The sequence below is a fragment of the Apostichopus japonicus genome, chromosome 5 (assembly GCF_037975245.1).
Source record: "Apostichopus japonicus isolate 1M-3 chromosome 5, ASM3797524v1, whole genome shotgun sequence".
NCBI lineage: Eukaryota > Metazoa > Echinodermata > Holothuroidea > Aspidochirotida > Stichopodidae > Apostichopus > Apostichopus japonicus.
Window position 1 is genome coordinate 9420101 of NC_092565.1, and position 27907 is coordinate 9448007.

A 27907-nucleotide genomic window follows, 5' to 3' on the forward strand; every position below is an offset into this window, starting at 1 on the left:
CAGATCGGTAGAGGAACGCGGGAAATGGATTATATGTAATTTACGACACTAGCAAATATATATAGTGATACCAATAGGTAGAAAATGCAAGTGAGCACGTCAGAAGGATTCCATCATTGTTTGTTATTTAACTAGCCTCATAGATACCCTAAAATACACGCTTAGCATGATGCATTGAATAATAAAAAGTATTCCTGGTTCTCTTGATGACATGAACACCTGCTAGGCTTCCACCATAAACAAATGTAATTTGGGTTTCTCTTCTTGAATGACTATTATCTGTATATCTGGCATCTATGTGAGAGGTTAAGATATGTATAGACGTTACTTCAAAGCAACAACTAGTCTCTCCAAAGTTACTTCCCATAGCCATTTTTGAGGGTCTAACAGTATCTAATTTGGTGGCAATCAACTCTTTTGTTTCAATATAGACTTTATATATATAGACAATATAGACCTTGCCACAGGGACGCAACCACGTATACCTATATATAGGGTGGGGGGCTTGGGCTCCGGAGAAAAAATCAAGAGGACACAGCCCCCCCCCCCCCCATCAACCGTCCCAACTGCCAGACAGAATATCACAATAAAATATCTTAATGCGTAAATTGTACAACATGTATGTAAGAGTTTTACGCATGTTACGGAGGTAATATTATGCAGATTCGCACTTAAAGAGTTGGTAAAGTGTTCCATAGAAAGGCTGGCCGGGGCTCAATCAGCGCTCTAAGATTCCTCGCAGACTTAATGAAAAGTATCGTCTCTTTATCTCCCATTTTTATTGGATATATAATTGAGGGAACCTTTGTTCTATATATTTTGATGGTTTTGTAATGTCGACGTTTCTCGATAGTAAAATCCTAAATCAATTTAGGTCAGGCGCAGATCCAGGCGGTGTAGTTATTAACTCAACAGTGCGTATACAGACTTAACTATGGAACTAGATCGTAAAGTCTAAATAGGCCTCAGCATACACCATTTTCACGTCTAAATTTTTTAATTAATTCCTGGGGAGGACCCCCACCACCCCCCCCCCTTCACACGGAATTTTGCTCCAAAGATCTCAGGGCTACGGCCTCCTTCTTTTAGAATCCTGGATCCGCCCCTGATTAATTTCATTTCAAATGATGATGTGGGAAATTAATTTTGTGTGTGAAAGTTTTGACAATTTGGTTTAAGTTTCTACAAGTGATTCCTAAGATTAACATGCAAAAGCGAAGAAATGTGCGGATCGAATCAGATTCATTAATTGCCCAGTCCGGTTAATTTAATTTATACTTGTTTCTTGCTATAGGCTGTGAATAGGCATATTTCCGGCAGAAAACTTATATGATCAAGAAACCATTGATTTTCTTTGGTATGCCTGCTTCCATGAACTTCTTCATTCAGTGTGTAACAGTGGCGTAGGAAGGCATTTTGAGTGGGGGGCTGAAGACTGATGGCCGGTCTGGGGGAGGGGTCTAAGGGGAGGGGGTGTCCCCCTCCCCATTGGAATTTTTTCGCATTTCCAGGTGGCCTCATATGCAATTTGGTGCAATATAGCACACTTCAACTCCCACTCCATTTTGTAAAGAATTTTGCATTTTCACCTGGCCTTAAATGCAATTTGGTGCTCCAAATGAGATTTTTTACTCATTTGGAAATGAAAATGGGGTTTTCTGACTTGCGGAGCGGGGTGGCGGAATGATACTTCCGCCCCCCCATATTTTTCACTGGGGGGGGGGTTGGCGCCCCCAGCCCCCCGGTTCCTACGCCCTTGGTGTGTTATAAGTGTTATATTTTCAACTGCAAGCTGAATAATGCCTCAACAACAACCATTTTTTTTTTTACGTTTTATATGTATATTCGTCCCCCATAATGCTAGAAGTTGCAGGTATATGCAGCCTATAACTGTGTATATACACGTATATGATTTGACCTAACATAGAACTTACAACCACACGCATGTGCAGGTGAAATCTTGACACGACCATTCACTTGATGTTTGTAAAAGAAACGGTCGTTCTTTGTATACGAAATACTATAATATTTGTCTACTCCAGTATTTGCACTTGGTTTTACATTGAATGTTCGATACATGTTATACAACATTACTCACAGAGGTGAAATAGAATAGTTCCTAAATATGCTATAGCAATTCAAGAAAATGGCCACGCATTCATTATCAAACTTCAACCAATATTTAACAACAACTGCCAGTTCTTTCATCCCTCACTAAGACGTTCTATATTCTAATTTTAGCACTCTTCAAATATCTGGAAAGTTACGGTATATTTTTGAAAACTTTTGTAAACGTTATATATTACTCTCAACTTTGGAGCACTTCTGATGACCTTTCAAATTCAACCGGCTTAAAATGGTACTGAATCGTCGTTATTGAACGTTATTTTCAGATTTAAGTATTTTCAGTTTTGTACGAAATGTCACGTGACACAGCGATTATGAGTGATATGGTGAGCTTTTAGTATATCGATTATAATATAATATATGCTAATGTAATATAATATAACATAATATAATAATACTTACCAGTGAAATTTGAGATGTTGGAAAAGTTTCGGATTAAATCCATCGTTGACGAAATGGACCTTCTTTCATGCAGAAATCTGTCAAATTTCGTAAAATGAAAGAACTCTTTTTAGCAAGTAGATTGAGTGGTTGTCTGTTTCTCGATCTTTCGCTCGAAATAGCTGCATAAATATGGTGTGCATTGCGCAATACTTGAATAACTTTGCCGCCGCGTCATCTTGGTGGAGTGAAATATTTCTACTCATAATTATTCTCAAATATCCAGATATGAGGATCTTTTAAGAAAACTGTCGGCAAGTCAAACTTCAGTGCAAGATTTATGATCCAGTTTGATCTGAATTCAAAATGATTTGGAGACAATTTTCTTCATTTTGACATAAAATTTCATATCACCAAGTACGTCCGGTTTTGAGGAATTTTGAATGAATGAAAGCTTTACAAAAGTAGGTTATTATATATAAGTTAGAATCAATTGAACAAACGTAATGCATATCTGTTTTATTGTCTCTGGCAGCACACAACTTTAATCAGGAGTTTTTTTTCTCGTCATCTCGGCATCAAGAAAGAAAACAAAATCACATGGTATTTATAGCCTATATATTGAATATTGGTATTTATTGAAAAGAGTAAGCGTGTGACGATTGCTTGGTAATGTTAATATTTCCATGATATTAAAATGAGGCAGCTACAGGCTATATAGACACTCGCTGTTTCATCGTCTATGGGAAGGGGCATTTTTATAATATACGGCAGATGAGCACCAAAATAAACTCAGGTAGGGGAGGGGTTATATCTCCTGTATCTCTCGCTCGCATCCTTCTCCACTCCCACCCCCCCCCCCCCCACATTTAGAAAATGCAAATTCCATGTTTAAGACGTTTGGAGCTACTGTTTAAGTATAGAAACTGAAACTAAATAACTAAACAGTGGTTTTTATTAAGAATGTGTTTTTATAGCTTTATAATTTTACAATGTCAGGTAACATATTGCCTTCGTATGCCTAAATTCTTATTTCTTTCCATTGCTTTAAGATCTCTGTCTCATTATACAAACATGTCTGTCCTCGGCACCTGATGCACGCTCTGTGCAATCCCATCCCCGGCGGCACGATATGAAAACAAACTAAAGGAAAATATTTCAAAATGGCAACCATCTCTCCAATAATTTACAGAGTATATTGCTTTGCTCAAAGTTGTACACATTTCTTTCAATACTTGTCAAGTCTAGCCTATTACGTAATTAAGCCAATTAACTCATTAGTTTATGCATGAGTTTTGTCATTATTATATGTTGACAAAATATATTAGCATATTCCAGCTAGCTGTATATATGATGATTTTATGATGCGTTTATAGTCTCTGTGACAAGAAACACCATATCACTCAGGAATCTACTAACCAGGCTTATGTAAGCCTATGGTATATATATATATTATGCCTGCAGGCTATACAGTCAGTTCGTGTATTGATCTTCAATCACTTAATCAAACTCGTTATATTTACACAGTATAGCAGATCTTCTCTATACAAATTTAGTTTAAAGTCAATTTTTAAAATAGAGCACAGGTGATTCGGTTAGTGAAAACCAGGATACATTCGAACCTTGATAATTTGATACTGATTATAAGGTACAAAGCATTGTTTAGAACGCGTCAAGTGCACGTATAGTCAACACAGGTACAGAAACATGAAAACTGCTTTCCGTTCGAGCTAAAATCATTCTATGCAACCTTATTCTCTTAAAGTAACATGGCTGTATTTATAACCGTGAAGGTTGGCTTTGGTATGAAAGAGTCTGACCCCGGGTACAAAATGTCACCTGGGCTCACCCTTTAAAATCTTCATTAATTCATGAGTATACATTCATAGATGTATTAGAATATATAAATATTCTTTCGGGGGTTCGATTCCCCGCCGACAGCAATGTGTGTCGTCTGGCAAGGGTGTTGTTCAATAACAACTTCCCGACATGGACGTTAAATGGATGTGTGCCGAGAGATTGGCTTCGGTCAGCTTGCGAGTCTACAAGCCTCCATGGCTTCTTTCGCGAGTTCCTGCTTGCGGGAAGATCACATATACATACATACATACATAAAAAAAAAAAACAGTTCGAATGCGGCCAGTTCCGTAACCTGAGTCAATTGGCCACAATTTAAGACCCCTTAAAATCATCAAATTGGGCCTAATTTTAGTATTACATAATCTTGCCGGGCCTACACAGCTGACTTTGTACATGAAAATAAGAGTTTGTACTCTACTGACGGCACTATGACGTCACACATGTTGCCCTCTAATATGGCTTTTTAACCACGGTATACTTTCCAAAAGGAATAAAATATTCATTACCTACTTTGGGGAACCTGTCAACACAATTTATACCTATATCGTATACGATACAATTTATTACTCTCCTCGTTTCTGCTGAAATTATTATCTTTTTAAATCCAAATTAGAATATTGTCCCGACATAACCTTATAGTATCAAAATGTATTTCATAAACAAGTAAATATTCAATTTAATGATTATTTGCGGACGGATGAAGTCAGTAACGTTTCAAAGTTCATTCGTCAAAGGAAAAGTAAAACCTGTAAAGTGACAAAGTGTGAAGTGTAGAGCGAATGCTTCGATTTGAAAAGAAAAATAATTTGAAAACCATTTAAAGAAGGAAGCATAAAATGTTCATAATAAACTGAATTTGAACCTCATTTTCTGGCGAAAGTGAAGATAAAGGAGCGCTGAATAAGATAACGGATTCTTTCAGAGTATTTATAGCGGTTAAGCCTATAGCATAAAAATAAGATCATCAAGTAAAGTCGATCATTTTTCTCCTTTATTTATTGGCAACTGATTATATTTTTCTCCTTATTATTTCGCATATTGAAATATGTTTATTTCTGTTATATATATTAAGTGCATATTTCGTCAATTGACGAAACAATTTCTCACATTACTTCTAGATTATATTCGTACATTTATTTTATATCTATAATTTAAACATTCATGGTGTAACATCGCTAAACACGTACTGTAGTAATATCTAACAGCTAAGAGGTGTTTACGTGATATTCAGTTATACTGTGGAGAAAAATCAAACATTGTTGCTATGGGTGTAACATCGCTAAACACCTACTGCAGTTATATCTAAGAACTGAGAGGTGTTTACGTGATATTCAGTAATAATGTGGAAAAACATCAAACACTGTAGCTATGGGTGTAACATCGCTAAACACCTACTGCAGTAATATCTAAGAGCTTTAAGTTCAGTGTGATTGCGAGATGATCAAGTTTGTGAAATTTGTGAATATGTAACGGTTATTGGTATATGCTACTTTTTTATTCAATATTTGGTTACGGTGAAAGGTTACACACAATCACATGGCCTCCGGCACCCCTATACAAGAATATGACAGGCCAGGAAAGATCTTTCTGTGGTTGCAACCATCTTGCAAATCCCTATATATTAACGAGTTATACGATTGGTCAAATACAGAAAAGTTCACTGTCCCGATGGTTCAATGTAATATTTTTAATTTGATATATAACTATATATTTGAAAATCTTTTCGAGTTTATGCTTAATTTTATGTCTGATAAAATTGCGGTCGATAAGAAAGAACTATTGTCCATCTCAAAGAGATTTAAACCTTCCCGTCGGTTAATACTCTTATTAACTTTCGGAACAATGCTGCACTTACTATAACTTTTTGTTCGTGTTTGTATTTTATATAATTTCAGTTAGATTATCATAATATGTTGACATATACACATGAATTGATACATGGTAATGGAATATTGAAGTAACATCAGTTCATTATGATCCAAAATAGAAAACGCACTCAAATTAAAATATGAAAATACAAAACATACTAGCCATTGAGAGCAATATCTAATCCAACAATGCTACTGATTCCATAACTATATATACCAACATAATCGACATAATGTATTTTAAAATTATGGAGAAAACTTTTCGACTTCCCTGTCCGAAGTTTCAAAAATATCCGAGACAGATTAATTACAATTTACACAACATTTGGATATTTTAAATGACGCGCATAATATCATAACAAGAAGAAGAAGTAGAAAGAAGTATAAACACGTGAGTTTATAACAACACCTCACCTTGATTTGGACCTTTCGGAAAACTTCTTCCAATGTCGTCGATTTATAACAATTAAAACAGAAGAAATGAAAAACTCAACGAAGAATAATTGCGTTCGAATGACCTTCTTTCGCCCGATTCTGTCTTTCGTATAAAAAACAGGTGGTTGTTAACTCTTCCCTGTCATTTGTTCAGAGTTACACTAGTCTTAAAATGTAAATAAATTACGAAAGAATGTTTTCCTCAATGTTCCGTGCGAGTTCTTTTAATATTTTGTTAAGAATCGCTTAATGTATACCATGACGACAACAGCATGTGTATGTCAATCCCGCCAAAATGCCAAATTAAATATAACTAACATATGAAGATATGAGGAATCCACAGACAGATATGCAATCTTTCAACGCATAGATTACATGATAATAACCCCACGGCATGCGCCGCGCAGTATTAAAAAAACTGTTTGGGAAGTCTCCAGGTCGGATGTCTTTACTACGGCGGCAGAAGAGACTCAACTCGCCGTCGTCGAATTCGCACTTCATATATCGTAACAGATCGCGCTGCCCCGACTTGTGAAGAATGTATTGATTGGTTTAGCAGGTATACGACCTTACGACATTAAAGTGCTGGGTTAAGTCGCTTTAAAAGACGGATAACAAATTGAATAAAGACATAAAGAGAAAAGTGCATGTAAGTTGTGTCGTGAATAGTAAGTAGCTTCATGGCTATCAAGATAGGTGTGTTGGCGACAAATTGCTTCTCTTTTCGAACATTACATGACCAAAACTACACTGTTCGTGTATATATATATATATATATTTATATATATATATATTTACATTGTATATATATATATATATATATATATATATATATATTTATATATAGCCTATATATAAATATGTGTGTGTCGTCTACTCGCACCATTAGGTATCGTACTTAGCCACATGCTTCAGTTAAACCACTGTCGCTACATGATATATATATATATAGAATGCGATTTTAAAGGGTAGGCTTTGTGAATGTTACAATGTTAAGATTACAAACAGCGACTGGGAGGGAGGTCAAGAGGTTTGATGGTATGGGCAGTTTGTTGGAACAGAAGTTTTAAATTTTAGTAAGCAGATGGAGAAGTTAAAGAAGTCCTCCATACACTTCCCCTACATTCATGGTACGTAATATACTCTCGAAAATCAGTCTCACTATATGGGCTAAAATAATAAATTTTAGACATTTTCCTTGATACAAACACTATGTATTTTAAACTAGTCTAATTAGGAAAGATTTGTTTTTGAAAATTTAACCAACCTACGCATGGTTCAATTACTGTTTGGATATATGAATGATGAAATTCTTGCACTTAAAGCCAGGCTGTAAAATGATATCCATGCATCGGAACAAATATGTTTCCGGGGATACGTGCATCATGGTCATAACTTATTACTTTTTGTCACAGTACTTGCAATGAAGGGGTCAAATTGCTGTTGTCTTTTTTCCGACAATATTGAAAATTTCAAGATGTCAGCCCACTGCAGGAAAATTACAGCAGACGCAGCGACAACATTTTAAAGTATCTATACGAGAATGAAAAAATGTTCTTATCGTCCAATTCTAAGAGAATGTTGCGGCTGATACGAATTTTACATCCTGTATAATATTTGTGACCAATGTTGGTTAAACCAATCGTCCAACTTAGTTACTTTATAGTGTTCAGATGAAAAACAAAATATCACGAACTTTTGAGGCTATAGATTAGATGAGAAAGATGCTAGTACAATAAATTAAATGTTAACATGTTAAATTTCATTTAAATATTAGAATATTATTATTGATCAGTCTCTGTCGTTACCAGCGACTTCCTCGTTCCCATAATTCCGTCTCTTTACACACACACACAGACACACACACACAGACATGTTTGTATTACATTCAGACCGAGGACCCCATTGTATTTTCCATTGTTCAAATCCACGTACCCTAACCTCAACAATACCCCATACAATAGAATTCTTCCGAGGACGTGGTGATTCTTTAGAAATCACAACCGAGGACCTGGAATTCTTTTGTTCGAGTCCTCGGTCAGAAACGCACACACACACAGACATATCCCTCCTCGACCAGTAACATATTTGATATTCCATCCGTTGCATAAGGTATATCACCAACGTCATTATCGTTTGTACTTGTGCTAACATTTCGATAAATTTATAAACATTTACCGGTCAGATTATTAAAAATGTAAACGAGTATTCATAGTGATGGTTTAGTAGTACCTCTTTAAATATATCCTAGACTAATTCTCAAATGTCACATAAGTCTCAAACATTGACCAAAAAAACAAAAAACAAAACCAGTAGCAGAGCCATCATTCTTTCCCCATCGATCAGTCTACATTTTAAGAACCCTTAAGAGCAAACACGCCTAGCTGTTTTTACCGAAAATTAAGAGGGAATTATCAGTACTTTATTGAAATAAAAGAGACATATAGCTTTATTTCAGGTCATAGTCAAAACCACTCGTTTTGTCTGTTTGCTAAAGTCTTCCGTTTTTTTTTTTGTACTTTGTCTTATCGAGATAGTCTGATTTATGGCAGACATTTCAATGTGGACGTACTCATCCATTAGACAAGGTTGTAAATACCTACTGTAGTGTATGAGGAGTATATATAGGGTGATATTCATGAAGAATCGAGTGGTGCGTTCGTTCGTGCACGATCAAAGGATCAGCGAAATTAAATGACGCAATGTAATATACATATATATATATATATATATATATATATATATATATATATATATATACAACGTCAGGTTATATATATGACGTCAAATCGAACAGTGCACTTAAGTAAATAAATATATTTTGTGCCCATGTAAAATCCGCACAGCAGGGAGATGTCGGACACGCCGTCTGTGTCCCAACGTCTGGAGAGCTAGCAGATTATAAGAAATATTAGCAGCATGTTAGAGTTAATATGCCAATATTCAAATCAATTATCAGTATATCAGAAGTGAAATTATCAAAATCAGTCAAACAATCTATCGACATGTTCATAACAATATTTACGTTTTTGCATTAGTTTTTTTTAACGGATTTAAAACAAAAGGTGTAGTAAATGTCAGCGAGACTTTCAAAATAACTTATCAACTCTTATGAGCATAAGATGAATAACCAGCTGAATGCACCAAATTGCGAGAGAAGAAACAGGATTTCCCGAGTGCCGGGTATACTGATCGCCGTCTTGGGGGAGGGGTCTAAGGGGGGTGTCGATTTTGAAGGTGCTCAGATGCCAAATGCTGGCACTTGTGTAGCTTTTTAAGCACATACACAAGTACTAGTTTTGCTAACAATTTACATTTAAAAATTTTTTTTTACTGAAATATATTACGTAGCTAGGCTGGTAATAGTTATTAGTTTGTTTCAAAGAGATTTTACATGGGACCGATTGAGAGCCGTAAGTAATGTTTCTCGCATGCGTAACTGATGCATTATTAGTCTGTATGATTTTGGCATAGGCTAGGCCCAATTTATGTTAATTATATTGTTAGGAATGTCGGGATTTTAGATGAAAATGGTGCTGGGCGTGATTCACGATTTTTAAGACAGTGCTGGGCGGTAATTTTTAGTGCTTGGCGGGGCCACCCAGTGCCGCCCAGCGTGGGCACATCCCTGTATAGTTATAGTTATATAGTTATACAGTTATTTAGTTAATTTAGTTATATATATTTATTGTTTGTATTATTATTATAATATTACTGTTATACTTTTCTTTCTTTTTACTTGTACAGGAAGTGATCTCTTTTTCTCAACATTGCAAGGGTCTTTAAGTTCACTTCCTCTCCCTTGTACACTGCATACTTTTCCTATGCTGTATTTGTTATAATTTATATGAAGAAAAACAAACAAACCACACAATGAACTGAAATGAAATGAACTAAAGTTGAAAACATTTATAGATATGAGTTACAGGCAGTACTCACATAATGTGTACATACATATATGTGTACATATACAGTACATACAGATATGTGATATATGCAGTTTAAAAGCTAGGACGAGTGACATTCTTGCATACATGTCAATGTAACACACTGTAGATCGCTCGGCAACCTTTGGCCAAGATAATGATGATTTGTATAACTTCCATCCCCGCTGTCGAAGACATTCGCGAAACCTAACTTCATGGTACACATTGATACAGTGTGGACGCATCGAGGTGTTAGGGATGTCCCTCCTTCAATAAAAGTGGATTAGGGTTGAGAATGAATCAATTTGTTTCCTTTTTTCCCCCGCTTCTATAGGTTCGAGTGTGACATTTTATGTAACAACTATAACCCTAAGTAATAGTAACTGCAGTTTAGCCTCATAATCTTCTTTGCCTTTAATTCAGTCGTAAGAATCACGCATTAATGTGATTGCTTACTTAACTATAGGAAAGACAAGTAAAGAACTCATGTGAGTTTGGGTGAATGATTTTCATATTAGGTGGCGCTATCTCAAAATGTTCTGTGAAGTTATGTTCTGAAATTACCATGGTGTTCGTAGATGTAATCTTAGGAGAAACGCGTTTCATCAGCTATTCAGTGGATATAAGCTGCACGCACACACTCCGAAAAGAGTGGTTAGACAAGGGAACTGTTGGTTAGATCCTCTGGCCATAATTAAGGATTCACGCACGTCGCCTAGAACGGTTCTGACCGACCTTTGACTGACCGATCCTCTCATCCTATCGGGTTCATTTGCGAAATTATATTTTATGGATTTTCAATAAAATGATTTAAAATAAGTCTAGTCAATATGATTTCTGTGTACAACGAACCCACTAGCCTAACTATACTACTATACGTTCTTGGGTTAGGCTGGTAAGACCAGAGATATGCTGGTATCGTAGTGCATAAGGTAACCATCGTTGGTAAAATCAATCAATCCAGTATTTGAATAGCATTCGCCATAACCCCTACCCATCCCTCACTTAATTATAATCCATATATCATGAGTTTGGTCAACAATTTACCAAAATCAATCAATTTTTGTTTTTTAAAATGATTATTCAAAAATGATAACGCTTAATGACCATACTTTTGTTTTTCACCAAATGAAGTTAGATGCAGCGATAAAATTCATTATTCGATCATCAACCTTTTCTTTCTCCCTGACATTAATTCTATCCACATTATCCATACTGATATGAAAAACGAAGAAAGGACATCTTTTTAAATTGTTCAAATGTTACTTCATTTTATTTCAAATAAGAAGTTGGCCAGAATGCTGTTGACTAAATTTGTTAGAGTATTTTATTATGGAAAAACGTTAAATGTTAAATGAATATATATCCTTTGAACGAACAAATGTAAAGAGAAAGAGAGTGGCCTTATAGTACAAGGTTTTAAATTCTCAATGTTAGGCTCTGCTTACTTTAAAGCTCTGCTGCCACCAAATTTATCACCCGTCTTCAGTACAAAAATACGAAAGATTGGTAAAGTGCGCCTTTAGTTGATAGTATCGTTCGTCCCTCTTATGCGTTGTTTTCATTAGCTGGGGCCTGTTTCACAAAGCACTAAGACGTATCTTAGTGAAAGTCGAGTCCGCAGAGCACTAAGTCCTGTGTGCGTAAGTCGAGTTTAGTGAAACAGGCCCCAGGTGTGGGAGAAGTGTGTCACATTTACGTAGTATGTGTCAATCAATCCTATACTGTCTCAACTGAGAGCAGTAGCAAACTGACGGTGTTATGGGCCCCGTCAAAAACAGTCATTGCGCCTCCCTCAGTATAGGCAGCCTTAACAAGTTAGGGGTACTCCCCCCCCCCCTCCTGATGTAAAATACCGAGATTTAGCCTACTTATCAATTAAAATTACCTACTTTACATAATGAGAATCACAATGTTGGAACTAAACTTGTACGCAGGCTTACTCAATATTGGGCTCTGGGCCCAAGGGCACTGCCTGATTGCTCGACAGGTCAGTCCGTCTCTGTTCAGGAGTTTGCATGACCTGTAGCGATTTGGTTCTTCGGGGAATTTCTGCATTAGTTTCTCTGCATAAAAGAATACATAGTACATTTGTTGAATTTTTTGATAAATGTTTACGAAATGACAGTGAAAATTTATTAGTGACAACGTAGTCCATATTGTCACTCGTTAGTACACCTATCATCCCCGCCCCCCCCCCCTCGGTCACCCCTATTCCCTTCCTCGGTCCTCAACTTACTATGAGATTTGTGTCTTATAGGACATGTAAACAAAACATTAAAATTAATGAAAGGGAAGAGTATAATCTCAATACGTCACCCTATGCAAAATGAAATAATATTCTCTCCAATGTGTCCTACCTCCGCCAATTGCGGAAAGGAGACAAGTGAGGATGTAGGGTGGGGGCGGGGGCAGTGGCGGAGCTAGGGGTATTGGTCAGAGGGGGCGAGAATGGTCTGTAGGGGCGCTTTTGACATTATCTAAGCGGAGCGCCACGACAGGTTGGCGCGGAGCGTACAGAATTTTTTGAGTAAAGATACTCCCTATAGATCGCCGGAAATGACCCTTTACCGGGCCTTTCTAATTTGCAGATAAACGAAGAATAAATAGCCGTTAGAGCATTTTGTCAGAAAATTACACCAACAAAATGTGACAAATGTCAATAGGTAGATGAGAGCGCAATAAAAAAGTCAATAATCGCGAATAAGTAAAAAGTGGTAAAAAGCTGAAAAGGGCGCCAGCAGTCCAATTGAGTCCTTCGGGGGGGGGGGCATTCGCCCCCCAATGCCCCCCTGACTATATGGACGCTCCGTCACTGGGCGGGGGAGGGGTAGACTACACCTAACAATATTTAACACAACGTTTTAGTACAACAGAAGCATCCCATGCAGTTGCAGATTTGGCTTCCCGTCCTCCACATACCCCACAGAAATGTCTGTTTTAATTTGCATATCCTTCCCACCAATTTAACCATTTCTACTTCCATTGTCAATTCTTCTCATCGAATGTCGTAGTCATGAATCTCAGTTTCATATATTGTATACTGTAAGCCTTCGGCCAGCTTATCTCAAAGAATGGCATTGCTTTATACCTGACGATTTTGTGAACCAGTGCGCCCTCAATTTTAGTGACTGACATCTAATGAAAGGCTGTAACTGTTATAATATTTGGTAGACTAATCGCGGCAACATTTGGGTGTTGCTGTGACCTGTTTTCTGCTCGATAGATTATTTTTGGGTTTTCATTTTCCACTTACACTCTTCTTTCTACTCACAAGGGACGACGCCGCTGTATTTTGATTGTGCAATCACATGTTAGATATCGACCAGCAGATATTTTGATAGTAAAAAGGTTTAAGAATTGTTCGTAGAAAAGAGGTAAAGACATACGTATAGTATCTGATTGGGAACTTTTCATGTTTTCTGTAACGTTAGGATTTTGGCAGTAAGATTTTTTTGTTTCAAAGAGGAGCCCGGTAATAACACTCTACGCAGAACTTGTAACCTGAAATCTGATAATCTGATCACACTGGATAATCTGAAAGATTATCTTCATTTAGGAAGGTCTGACCGATCCGAGAAGCAACAGATTACATTTTTATTTTTACGTTTTACTCTCCTTTTTTTTTGATTCTATGGAAATTAATCCAGAAATCAAGTATAGTTTTACATTACACTAATTTCCTGAAAAACAAAGTTGTTCAATAAGTTACGTCCCTGGTGTTTCCATCCAGTGATTTTTCCGCTCATCAGCAATCCAATTCTCCCTCAGCCCCCCCCCTCCCCTCTCCCACGTTACCCCAATGAACCTTATGCTTTTTGAATCAATGAGGGCAATCAATGTTGTTGTAACTGAATTGGGAGTTGCATTTATCATGCGTTAAGATGAGAAAAGGAGGGCCGGTTGGTGTATGGTGAGAATGGGGATATGGTAGGGGGAGGGTATGGGGGGGGGTAGGGAACGATTAAACGCAAACGTATAATACATTGGGTGGGAAATTGTGATAACCGTTAAGTAGATGCGGAGGAACTATTCATTTATCGGGCAAACTTCTATATTCAACTTTGATGACCGTTTCGAAGAGTGAATTTCATGTTAAAGCCACACCAGGGGGGCACGCTACTTCTTAGGTCCCCATTTATACAACTGGGTGAAAGAAGGCATGGCCCAAGTGTCTTGCCTTGTCCATGGACACAACGTAATGATACGGCTAGGACTCGAACCTGCAAGTATGTTGCCTTAACCACCTGACCAAAACGCTCCAACATGAAACCATACTAAACCCGACATACTGCACATGCAAACACACACTAACACACACGTTTTTCATTTTCTATATAATCTTGCAAATCGGCAGAAAAATAATTCTATAAGAAAACATAATGTAGTTCGAGAACCTTTTTTTTTCTTTCACGAGGAAAGTCAAATTCAGAATCATAAAAATTGCCAAGAACGGCAAACTGATGTGGCTGCCGTGCTTATTAATGACGTCACCAAGACGGTCTTTTCTGTTCATTTTAATGTGACATAAAATCACTCAGGATTTAGCCCGTACACGAAAATCCAAACAACTTGATCCAATCTCAACCTCACTCTTAATGTAGTACAGACACGTATTCACGATTTACCGCGAGACACAATAAGCAGACAGCCAAATTAACACGCATCCTTTTTGTGATTACAGCAGCTATATGCCATTGGTGGAGAATTTCTCAATATCTCATAGAGACATGATGATCACACATTAATATATTATTTCAAATATTTTGAGCAAACATGCCAAGGAGACATCGTAATGAAAGTTGTGACGTCATTACTCAATCGAAAATCGGTAAATTGAGAGTTATGATAAAAAAAAATTCCTCACTGATGTCGATATTATTTCTGCGTAGTCGTATCAATATCTTTATGTAATACCTATATTTGGAGTGAAATGTTGCAACCGTTAATTTTAATTTCGATATGCTCAATAACATTCCAGACACACAAAAAAAAAATTCAAATGTGTATCAAGGTTGTGTAAGAGGACTGCATAACGGAACTATATACAGTAAATTCCAGAACAATAATTTCGGCAACGCCAAACTATAAGAAAAGAAAAGAAAAAAGGGGAGAAATCTTCCATCTTTCATGAGCAATGAAATAGGCAAATATAAATGTAAGTGGAGTGTCCTCAAAACTTAATTACTTTATCCTACCCTCGGAGCACGCGTAGGATATGAGTTAATTGCTAGTTTGACGTCACGCCTGCAATTTCCTCCTGGGTATATATTACAACAAGCTATGTGTGATCGAATCTTTGGCTTGATTAACACACATGTTAATAAGTTATTATAAATATCAAGAATATGAAGAAAATTTCTTTATCCTTATAAATAAGAGGGGAATTCCTATATCCTTCTGCTTGTGCTCTTAAAACCTTTTTTGCTTATAGGTATATTCACTGTAACAACAACCGTTCACTTTATATCGAAATGACACAATATTGTGGAATCATGATAGTCGCGACCTTTCTTGGAAAAATAAAAATACGTAAAAATATTTGTTAGTTTAATAAAACCACTTATCGCACCAGGAAGGATGACATTTAGTCGGCATTAACCTCAAAATGGCTTACAAAAACAAACAAAAAATATTTGAAATCTGTGGGACACAAAATATTCTGTTATTGGATTAAACGATGGTTAGCGAAGTCTACATGTTCAATCCAGACGATCAATTCACTTTATTTCATATGTCTTCCTTAATTGCTAAAAAAAAGTGATAAACTTACCTGCATGCAGGGTCGCAGCCACCACTTTTGGTATGAAAGAGTTGGGGAGGGTGGGGGGGGGGCATCACCACGATGTGATGTCGCCTTGGGGGGGGGGTCTAAATACAAAATGTTGGTCAAGTGAAAAGCGCTTAGATGTGAAATAGTGCTATATTTAGCAACTTCGAAAATAATTAAAGAATGTTCAAGTGTTTTATTGTTGTTCCTTCTGTACATATACATGTAACATGTACTGCAAACCAATTGTGTTTGTTTGTTTGTAATATACTGTCTGTTAGTTGGGGTGGGGGTGGGTGGGGTGGGTTTAGCCTCCTTGGTTTCATTCTGGCTGGACAGTGGTGTGGCTGAAGCACATCTAGACGCATACGTGCAGGTTACGCCCCTGCCTGCCTATAATACAGGCACACCATATATTACAGAACACCTGTTAAATAAAATATAACGGCTCGCCTGGACTTTCTTCTTTTCTTTCTACTTTTGGGTTTAATTTTGCGATATATTTTCTATCATTGAAATGGAAGAGGACTATTGACAATGATTTTATCCGGTATATTTTGTCAACAGTTTCTTGGAAACATCTGTAATTGTCTTTTCCCTGAAGCTGAAATGAAACTCTGTTATAACGGAGTTATAATAAAACCTTAAACCTTAAAATAGAACATGTTTACTTTTAATCTATACTATAACTTACATTATGTATGTATTTATATATATAGGTGACACATTTAAGTACACTATTTCTAACCTATATACCTATATACCACATGCAATAACACATTTACCGTTACAACAGTCTAATTCCTCAGGGCATCATAGAGACATATGAAAGGGAGAACAATTATTAGGTTATATTCTATCAATAATTAAATCTATTTATAGCAACATCAGGAGCATGCAATTGGTGAACATGAAATACATTCAGGACTAAAATAAAATGTTAAAGTGAAAACTGCTTTCATCTTTTTGTCTCGAAGCTATTTATATTACGTCCGTGTGTCATATTAACTGCAATCATTTATATTCACGGTTTATATATCTTGTATAGGTTTGATTCCCGTTTTATGAATGATGCATTGGTTGACTTTCTCTATAACATATGTTCGGCTAAATATTGATGATCCGTCTAAAGATGTGAAGACGTATATTATAACTTCACATTAGCAAAGACATACTCCTGTTTGTCCATAGTCCATGTGAGCCCATACTATTACTTCAGTCACATTTCTACACGTTCTTTATCATATGTTATGTGTCTAATAAATACCACACCTGTTCCTACTGCTTATACGTGGCTTCGCTTCCATCTTTTCTTTTCATTACGTGTTCTTTTCTTTTCTTGACTTTGTTTTTGTCTTTGGTCTGCAGGAGTAGACCAAATTTATGACTCTTCGTTCTTAATTTTGTGATGGCCTTTCTACGTCTGTTCAAATAAATCTCTCCATCTCGTGTTTTCCAAATCACTAATCTTGTCTATATCATTTTTCAGCGAGCTTGAAAATGTTCCGACAGTTTGACTCAGCCAAACACACCGTGCGCCTAAAAATTGAAAAGGAAAGACAAAGACAAAAGGCAGAAAGTGAAAAAAAAAGACAGAGAAGAAAATACAAGGTTCGTCTGAAACTTTTGAAAGGAATTTATCTTCAGGTTATTGCGTGTAATTCATCAAAAGGATATAGGATTTATTTATAAGTAATATTATCATTTAATGTTGATATGTTTCCATGTCAACGTCATGTTTATGAATCAGTCATAATTTACAAACAAAAAACGTAATAGTTCTTTGCCCGTTGTCAAAATAGATTTTTTGTGGTAAGCATATTTATAATATTGTACATTCGTTCTTTATTATTAAAGCGTAATATTATCTTTGTCTTTATGTCTATGTAGGTTCTTGATGAATAATTTTTTTCAAGGGTTTCCCGCATTACATGAAAAGGATGTGTGAACGAAGACAGAATCAAACACACATATTAGCGGATACATATTTCACCAAATAATGTTTCAAGAACTATAACTTATAAGGCGCCTTTTATTTATACTATTTCAGTATACTGAAATTAAAAATAAATAAAGTTCAGTTTTATTTATTTTATATTCTTTGAATTTTGATTTGACACATGAATCTATTCTTCGATTTTTTGTTTTAAACTCGCACTGATAAAGAGGCATACAAATAAAACACTTTAAATATAGTCTGATGTTTCAAAAGTAATATTTGAAATCTCAAAATTTAATTTGAATGTTAAAGTGATAACTTATGCAGAATTTTATTGCCAATGTGTGTTAGTCCAGCCAGGGAGTTATTAGAGTTTCCGTGTCTGACAGTACAGAGATGTACTCGAGAGAATCCGTCTGGGTTTGAAATCAAAACTGAAGTGTGCTAATTCATAGCCGACGCATAGTTCATTTGCAATCGACAATAACATTTCCTTAAAAACATATATATATGACATGTAGGTTCTTGTGAACATTTAACTGCCACAAATTTGACAGAGAATGGAGGGAAACGTTGGTTACTTACGGTCAACCTATATCAGATCTAGGAAGCCCTCATGACACCTCAACCCTGCCGATCCCTTCCACCCCCTTATGTCGTATCGACAGTTTAGTCAGGACAAAATCGGGACAATACACAAAGCTGTGATTATTGCGTGATCGGACGATGTTTAACCTCACAAGTCCAAACAACTTGAATGAATATGTTTACACATTTAGTCGACATTAATGTAATAAGGCAGCCTTTCAGCCTCCTGGACAGTCGTTGTTGTCATAAACAGCCTCAGGGATATAACTATGTATTAAACAAGTCCAAAAAACAAACGCAGCTCGCAAAGAGATGTCCGTCAATTTGTAAACAGCTTTCGCTTATGGAATTAGTTTGTCCATCATCTATTGGCTCCTGGGCAGCCGTTTAATTTAGCCAGAGGGAAAGTGACCGAGTTTGATCAATTCTACGAAAAACATATTGGGCAAACGCGCCTTGAGAACTCTTCCGGGTGCATATGCACGCTTTATAAATCATCATCGTCATCGTCTTCGTCGTCATCGTCATCGTCTTCGTCTTCGTCTTCGTCGTCGTCGTCTTCGTCGTCATCGTCATCGTCATCGTCATCGTCATCGTCATCGTCATCGTCATCGTCATCGTCATCGTCATCATCATCATCATCATCATCATCATCATCATCATCATCATCATCATCATCATCATCATCATCATCATCATCATCATCATCATCATCATCATCATCATCATCATCATCATCATCTTGAGCCATCACAGATTTGAAATTGGCCGTTCATCTACGATCCCAAACTGGTTACACGTTCTGCAAGGTATTGCTAATTCTAATTTTACAGCTTATTAGTCCATACAGCTAACCGACAGTATGGTGTCACGTGGTTTGTAAGTAGGATTCTGTGAATAAAACACAATACAGTATGCAGCCTAACATTGTAGTACAGTATGTAGCCTAACATTTTAAAACAGTATGTAGCCTAACATTGTAACACAGTATGTAGCCTAACATTGCATGTATCCTAACATTGCTTCTCATCATAAACAAGTCCAGCTCTTGCTATAATTCGTAAGGTTAGGCCTATATCTTCAGAGTGCGAGTTAGAACCCACAGTATTTTGTGTGATGTGTAACCAGAGATGAACCATCCCCTGCCAACCCCCATCGCACCCCACCTTCCATTAGATACAATCTAAAAGAAAGTGGAAGGAATTCAAACAAATTTGTAAAATGAAATGTGAAATTTCTAATTTTTAATTTATTTATATACTTATGTTTGCAAGACCGTCCTTTGGCGTATAATACCTCACACGTTTACGAAAAGGTCCATAACGTAATATAAATTTATAAATCACGTCAACTGTAATTAATTTGTTTGAAGTTTAAATAACTGGCATTGAGGAACTTTATATCAGTGATATATTCGAAGATAAGTTCAGAAAGTTTTTTGCACAAAACAAACGAAGGCCGATGGTGAATACTTGCCAATGAAATTGCTTCCATATGTGTACTTACGACATTAAATGACTAAGTGTTAGTTTCTATCCAGTTTTAAACAAGTACTAATTTTAGCGGTTTGGATTTGGTATTTGTGTAATACGATCTTTCATATCGAGACCCTCTACTCGCCAGACCTCTGACGGTTAAAACGTCACTTCTCTGCTATACAAGAAAAATAGGCATCCTTACCAGTAAAATCCCCATATATAGGATACATATTTCAAAGTCTAGTCCAAAGGAATGATTCTCTTCGATTAATGAATAAATGATAGAACACAGACTATGCATCGTGGGTGACATTTGATTTCAGTTCTTTCTTATTGTTTTCCACTTAAACAACATTTGAAGTTGCAAATATGTTTTGTACCCAAAGTGTTAAAGCAAACGGGTATGATGTTATCGAGGGCGTATGCGTCTATATTGAGGACGTATGCGTCTCTATAGAGGGCGTATGCGTCTCCATAGAGGGCGTATGCGTCTCCATAGAGGGCGTATGCGTCTCCATAGAGGGCGTATGCGTCTCCATAGAGGGCGTATGCGTCTCCATAGAGGGCGTATGCGTCTCCATAGAGGGCGTATGCGTCTCTATAGAGCGGGTATGCGTCTCTATAAAGGGCGTATGCGTCTCCATCGAGGGCGTATGCGTCTCTATAGAGGGCGTATGCGTCTCTATAGAGGGCTTTCCGTAGGGCGTAAGAGCCTCTACACATGCATGGCATCATAGGCATCACATAGAGATAGCCAAAACTTTGTTCAAAAGGAATAAAGCATTTAATTGAATGCGCATGTCTGCAGAGTGACGTCTATAGTATACATATATGTTTATTGTTATTGGCCTATATCGCACTGAAGGTTGCATTTCTGTGCCACATTTCATATTTGAGAAGTGACCCTTTAAACATCAATTCAATTAAAGTGACTGAACTACTTAGTTTGGCAAAGAAAATATTATATCAGTGCGTTCTTCGGATACAACACAAACCCATTTGGAAATGATTAGACTTTTATTGCACCAAAAAGCACGTTCACAGTGTATTATCAATTTATCAAAGATAAATGATGTTTATGCCTCCCCAGATGCTGTGTATTTCATAAAAAGTCATGCATTCTTTGATTGAGTTATATAATTTATACAACGATCGATTAAAGTCTACACCGAGGAGCTAACGTCATCATCAAGTTAGCCTTAAAGGAACATTACAGAGACTTTAACATATTATAAAAGCTGAATATCTTGAAAATCGGAATATCTGTAGAAACGTAGAAATTAATTCTATCAGTTTTACCCAAATATCTTTCCAATTAAACATCATCAGAACGCAAAACAGTATAACCGACTTCCCTTAACAAATAGTCACAAACTATGTTATCCAACTAGTCCTAGGCTGATTTAAATATAACACTCTTGGCTGGTATATTGTTATTGTTATAAAATAATGATGCTCTTACCGCTAAGTGATAACAGCAGTGTTGACGAGGAATGTAACACTATTGTTCTGATAACAGCTGGATAAGAAACTAATCCATTTTTGGTATCATTATAATTTCCTTTAAAGAACAGTTAACTAGTCTGCAGAATTACAATTTTGTAGACTTATACCATCTTATATGAATGAAATAACTACACAACTTATTCCTGTTTGCTCATTAGTAAGCTCAATCTTAAACTGTCATATATTGCGGTGCTCCGTTGTTTATATGAAGTTACTAAAAGGACATGTTTTGGTTGGGCTATTTTATTTAATAAAACAATAGATTACCATTAATATTTAGGCTGGCATTGAGTAGCTGACTTCATCATCAATTAAGCTTTAAAGGAGCATTCATAAGATTTAAACATAATCTCAAATTTACCTATCAGGAAAACCGAAATAGATATAGAGACATTACTAGCATAAAGTCGTCCTTCAAACATCGCACAGTAAGATGACCCGCCTTATTTATATATCTTGATAACATTGTTCCGTGTAAAATGTTTGTCTGATCCCCAGTCAAGTTCATTATACTAATGACAAATTGTCTGATCCCGAGTCAAGTTCATTATACTAATGACAACCAACAATGTCTACCTGTATCCCTGTTACCACGTACAATATTTACAAAAGCTTTAACGTAATCATCTTCATAACGAGTGTGTAACACTTATCTTTCTGCTGTGTCACTGACGTTTGCCTTCGGCTGCAAACTTGTCTATCGCATATATACTCGTCACAAGTTTTTCAGTAAGTCTTCAAGGAGTGGAATTTTATGCTTGACTTTTCCTCGTGCGTTGAGTTACATGTTCGTTACATCCACTTTTGTTGTTATACCTGCATTTTCCCTTTATCCATCTTAAAACTCAGTCAATATTTTCATTCAATACAACGTATTGACATAAAACTGACAAAAATTGATGAAAAAATATTATCCGCTCCATTGAACTTTGTTTCTCCATATCTTTTTTAATCAATGGGGGAGGATTTTTTTCTCTCTTTCCAAGTTCACTTTGGTTAAATATACTGTAGTAGTTAAGCCGCATGTATAGTATGCATGCATGCAAGCATTCTTGTATGTGTTAAAAACCTGTGTGCAGTTCTATGTACCTCGAAGGACGGTACGACACACCACAGAAGTCTTGAACGAGGACACTATAGCCGTAGGGCTGCCAAGATAGACAGCTAATTGAATTTCTTATAGTGCTGTGACACCTCTACCATAAGTCTTAGGGACGCATGCTGGGGTTGTATTCGATTCCGGTGCACAAATTTATTGGTGCGTTAGTATTACGTACACGACAAAAGAGTCTAAGGATTAAAACTAGGCATTTAGGAAGAAACAGGCAAGAAAATAATAAAGAGTAACGGCAGTGTAAGGAGAACCGCATATCTGAACTGGAAGCAAACAAGTATAACATAACATTTTGTTTTTTCAGAGAGCTCTAAAATTTATCGATTTTGTTTTATTGCATTTTATCAGATAAAGAGTGAGAAGAGGGCTAGTATAAGTTACCGTGCCTGTGAGACAGCTATTTGAGTCGGATTATTTTCCCATCCAATTGCAGTAATTAGATGTGATCGAATTATTATGCTTCGACGTTTAGAACGGTTGTCAAGTATATATAAAAGCTGTCGGTTTTAGTCTTACACTGGAGAGCACAAAACCCTACACGAATGGCCTCGTGCAAACTTCATGCAGTATCAGGATAACATATTAGACTTTCCTATTTTTCTGTTGTTTTGTTGCGACGACGGTTGATCAATTTTGTCGCTGTCTGTCCCGGAAGGATCTTCCCTTACTGCAGCCCGGCAAAGAACGTCTCTTTTTATTTTCAATCGTGCCGGAACATTCTGCACTCTGGATAACGAGCGTTGGATATGTTTCATGACCGAAGGATTGTTTATGAACGGCCAGTATCATTTATCATCGGATAAGCACTGCTTTACCGTACGGTGAGTGATTTGAAATTAATTTACTAGCCAGGCTACTATATACCTGATTCGCGTAACCCATAATATATCTCATAACTGTGCGCTAGTGAACTGCATGTGTCTGCTTGACTAAGTCTGAAAGGGGGGAACAAATTACTACTGCAGCAGCTCTTAATAGTAGGTTAACTATATGTCGTCATGCATTGTTTCGTCTGATGTAGGGAATTCGTCAATTTGACGTAATTGGGATCTTTCGTAATCCCGAGTGTTCGCAGTGTATATATATATATATACGGTATATATATAAATAGATATATATACGGTATATATATATATATATATATATATATAATTGAAATATAAACGGTAGATATATATATATATATATATTATAGCTGATGTTGTCAATGTTTTGACTGTACGTCTGTGTGTTATAGTTGCACATAGACGGTTGCAAGGTTATCATCAAGGGACCTGTGAGTTAAATATTTCTCTGGTGCTACATTATCATTGCTGTCTGTTTTAATATGGCTGGCCGGTGTCTTTTTACCCAGAGGAGAAACCTTACTATCACTAGACGACCGCTCGGAGCGCTAGACGATTCCTCCTCATGCAATTACACGCGCAACTCTATATAGACTGCATCATCGTCTTTTGAGAGTTTTGTGACATTTTGCTGAGATTCTTTACTGATTAATATGTGACTGTCCACGGGATTGATTTAGTAACCAGACGAAAAAGAGCGTAGGCTACTTGTTTTCAATTAACATAAGAACATTGTCGGATGCATATATATAGCTACCGTAAAACAATCTCGCACACGTTTAAGCTATTAGCATGAGTTGTGTGATTTCACACATGATCTGTGTTGTGTTGTCAACCATTTCATATCGACTATATAATCTATATTATATGATATATATATATATATATATATATAAACATACACATGTATACATATATACATATACATACATATATATATATATATATATATATATATATATATATATATATATATATATATATATATATATATATATATATATATATACATCTATACAGGATGAGCATTGTTCGATACAGGTAAAAAATGCCTACAGTGAAATTACGACATTCCTTAACGGTTTATATATATATATATGTGTGTGTGTGTATATTATATAGCATTTATTCATTAAAATTATTGAATTCTTGTGGGATTCACATCAATCATTTCCTTTTCCATCTCTGAAGGAGAGAGTAGGCCCCTGTATATGAATCGACAAATATGTAAGCACACTTTAATCGAGCCATAGTTTCACAAAATTATTCAATGTAAGGAGCGATAAGAGATCTCACGTATTTACAGTAATCATAATAATACTAAATATATTTAGTCATATCTGCAGTTCCTTGCAGTATATCCTGCATGTCAACGTTATACTTATGAACCAATAATACTTAGATGACAATAATTCATCCTATTGAACCAATCTCCAACCCCTCCCCACCAATCTCCAGCCCCTCCCCACCAATCTCCAACCCCTCTCCAGCCCCTCCCCATCAATCTCCACCCCTCCGCACCAATCTCAATCCCCTCCCCACAAATTTCCATCCCCTCCCCACCAATCTCCACCCCTCCCCCATCAGCCTCGTACATGTTCCTTTGAATTTATAACTACATTTCAGAGATGATGCACCAAGTTGTAATATGAGCAATGCCTAAGCGAGTTAGTGACAATTTACCGGGATTTTTCTTCAATATCATTACACTCGTTCAGCGAGAGGAGCTTACTGTAAGCTAGTGCTAAATTATTTCCCCCCAAAGGCGAACGGTTAACACTGACTAGCAGTACATAGTGATATCATGCAAAAGGTAAGTTAATCTCCATGAAAAACAGATGACGTCATCGAAGCATCACATTTTGGGAAACCTTTTCTCCATACTACATAAAGACTTTAGATTGAAGATAATTGAAAACGCAATATATATATATATATATATATATATATATAATATAAATATATATATATATTGCGTTTTCAATTATATATATATATATATATATATATATATGTGTGTGTGTGTGTGTGTGTGTATATATAGTTGTGTGTGTGTGTTTATAATCGACATCATATATCATGGAAAAATTCTGTAACATTGTAACACTGCTGGCTTATAGCAGCAATAGCCCAGAGTTTTCGTGACAAGAATCCAAGCCTCTTACTCACCTGTAAACCTACTTGCTAATTATACGCATCTTTTTGAAATCGTAAAATGGTTTAAATTCCACTAATGTCTGCACCACAAAACATAGAAATCGATTCATGAATTTCAACGTCCAAATCTTATTTGGTGACACATTTAAGAAATTGTCCCCGTGTTGCCTTACAGGACATGAAAGAATTGATTATATACTTAAATTCCCCTCAAGGGTTTGTAGTTTACTTCCTTTCACATTTATCTTAAATATGTACTTTCATACTTACTCTTTGTCCTCTAGAAGTGATGAAACAAGTGAGTGAATGAATGAGTGAATGATGAATGATAAAACATATGAGCGAATGAGCCTATACACTTTAACACTCTTATGACCTCTAGATGGCTTAAAAAATGTAGTGCTGGTGTAGTATTTTTTATACGAAAGCTACATGGAATCACTCACTCATGATACAAAATATTTCTTTTGCGTTAGTCAATCCATGACAATAACAAACGATAGTTCAAGTACTATAATAGGGCCTGTATACTAATTACAGGCGTGGGTCCTGAAAATGGAGGGAGACTATATAGTCTGTCGATACCTCTCACGGATTAAACAGTTTTTTTTACCAACGTTGCAATCATTTTGAACTGCACTGGAGCGTAACACACTGTTTCTATAGATTGCAGACTGTTTTAACGGATTTTCTCTCAGTTGCTTTTATTTTGTTTTTCATTTATTTTTATTGAATCGTTTTGTTTGTTTATAGGACCAAGATTTCTATAATATCAGCCGTGAATACAGCCAAAATGACGTCATTTGTTATCGTCTTTTTCTGCATCAATGATAGCAGCTTTAATTTGGTTTTAGCGTAACCAACTATACAGCACTTTTGTACTGAGACAATTGAATACCTGCAAAACCTTACAAATTCTGCAATGTTGCTGTAAAGGTAGACACTCGAAGCATACTCGAGGGTTCCTTGTATGCTATATGGGCATAAGGAATGTCTGTATAGGTTTTGTATACCATCATAAGTCAATTTACCATATGGGTATTGTCACGTGTGAGTGTGTTTTACAAACCACGCTGGTATATCAACGATATGGAGTTAACATTTTTTTTTAAAAACTTAAAAAAAAATATATAACAATCATCGAAAAATAGGCCAAGTGGAATTCGGGTAAAATATATAAACCGTCAAATTGATAATAGATAACCCAATAAAAGGATGTGGTGAGTTTGACAGGACTGTATGACGGGATAGAGGGGAAATGGAACATAAGGGCTCAGTCACATACAGTATATACAGTGAAAGTTTGCTGTATGTGTCGCTGAAACTGATGCAATATAAGGTACTTCGACGTGGGATGAGGATGGATGGAAGGAGGAAGGAGAGAGAGAGAGAGGGGGGGGGGGTATAATTACTTTCCCCTCAGTCCCGTATTTGAAAATCGGTGTAAAACATTGGAAAATCGCCTCCATTCACTCAAAGGATGATGAACCATATTACAACATTGTCTTTGTAGCAGTGTTGTCACGTGTTTGATTCTCGTACAAATCCCCATTCCTCACTTCTTCTCCTCTCTGGACACATTTAGTTTCTTACGCCTTATGTGAAACTACAAGGAAATAATGTATTAGTCACAGGAAAACCCTTTATATCCTTGTACCATGTGTGGAGTTGGGGCAGTATCTTTTGATTGGAAACTGTTTCATCTATACAACGGCCCTGCAGGTCTTCAAACTGCTTCGCTTAGTGACCCCAATTGATTACCTTTATCATCTTGGTGACACTCCAGTGGTGGATGTTGTGGATGCTACGGCCTGGGCAACGAGCCTGCGCCCTCCCTATTGAAAAAAATGTATATATTTAGTGGTGCTTATTTGTAAGGGTGTAATAGGCTATTACCAACTTTTAAAGTAATG

At 36.4% G+C, this 27907-nt stretch overlaps 1 protein-coding gene across 2 annotated transcripts in view; it reads right to left on the reverse strand.

Moving 5' to 3' along the window:
• The window catches only part of LOC139967568 (extracellular calcium-sensing receptor-like), a 32281-nt gene extending 25189 nt beyond the window's left edge, over positions 1–7092 (reverse strand). Inside the window, exons 1-2 of one of the 2 annotated variants that reach the window (XM_071971505.1) lie at positions 6651–7090; positions 2530–2606 (exon numbers count right to left, since the gene is read on the reverse strand). In XM_071971505.1, the coding sequence (XP_071827606.1) occupies positions 2530–2572 (43 nt within the window). In that variant the 5' untranslated portion in view covers positions 2573–2606; positions 6651–7090. Of the gene's footprint in view, positions 1–2529; positions 2607–6650 lie in introns of both variants that reach the window. The other variant, XM_071971506.1, reaches the window with a different exon arrangement.
• Between the last annotated feature and the right edge of the window lie 20815 nt (positions 7093–27907).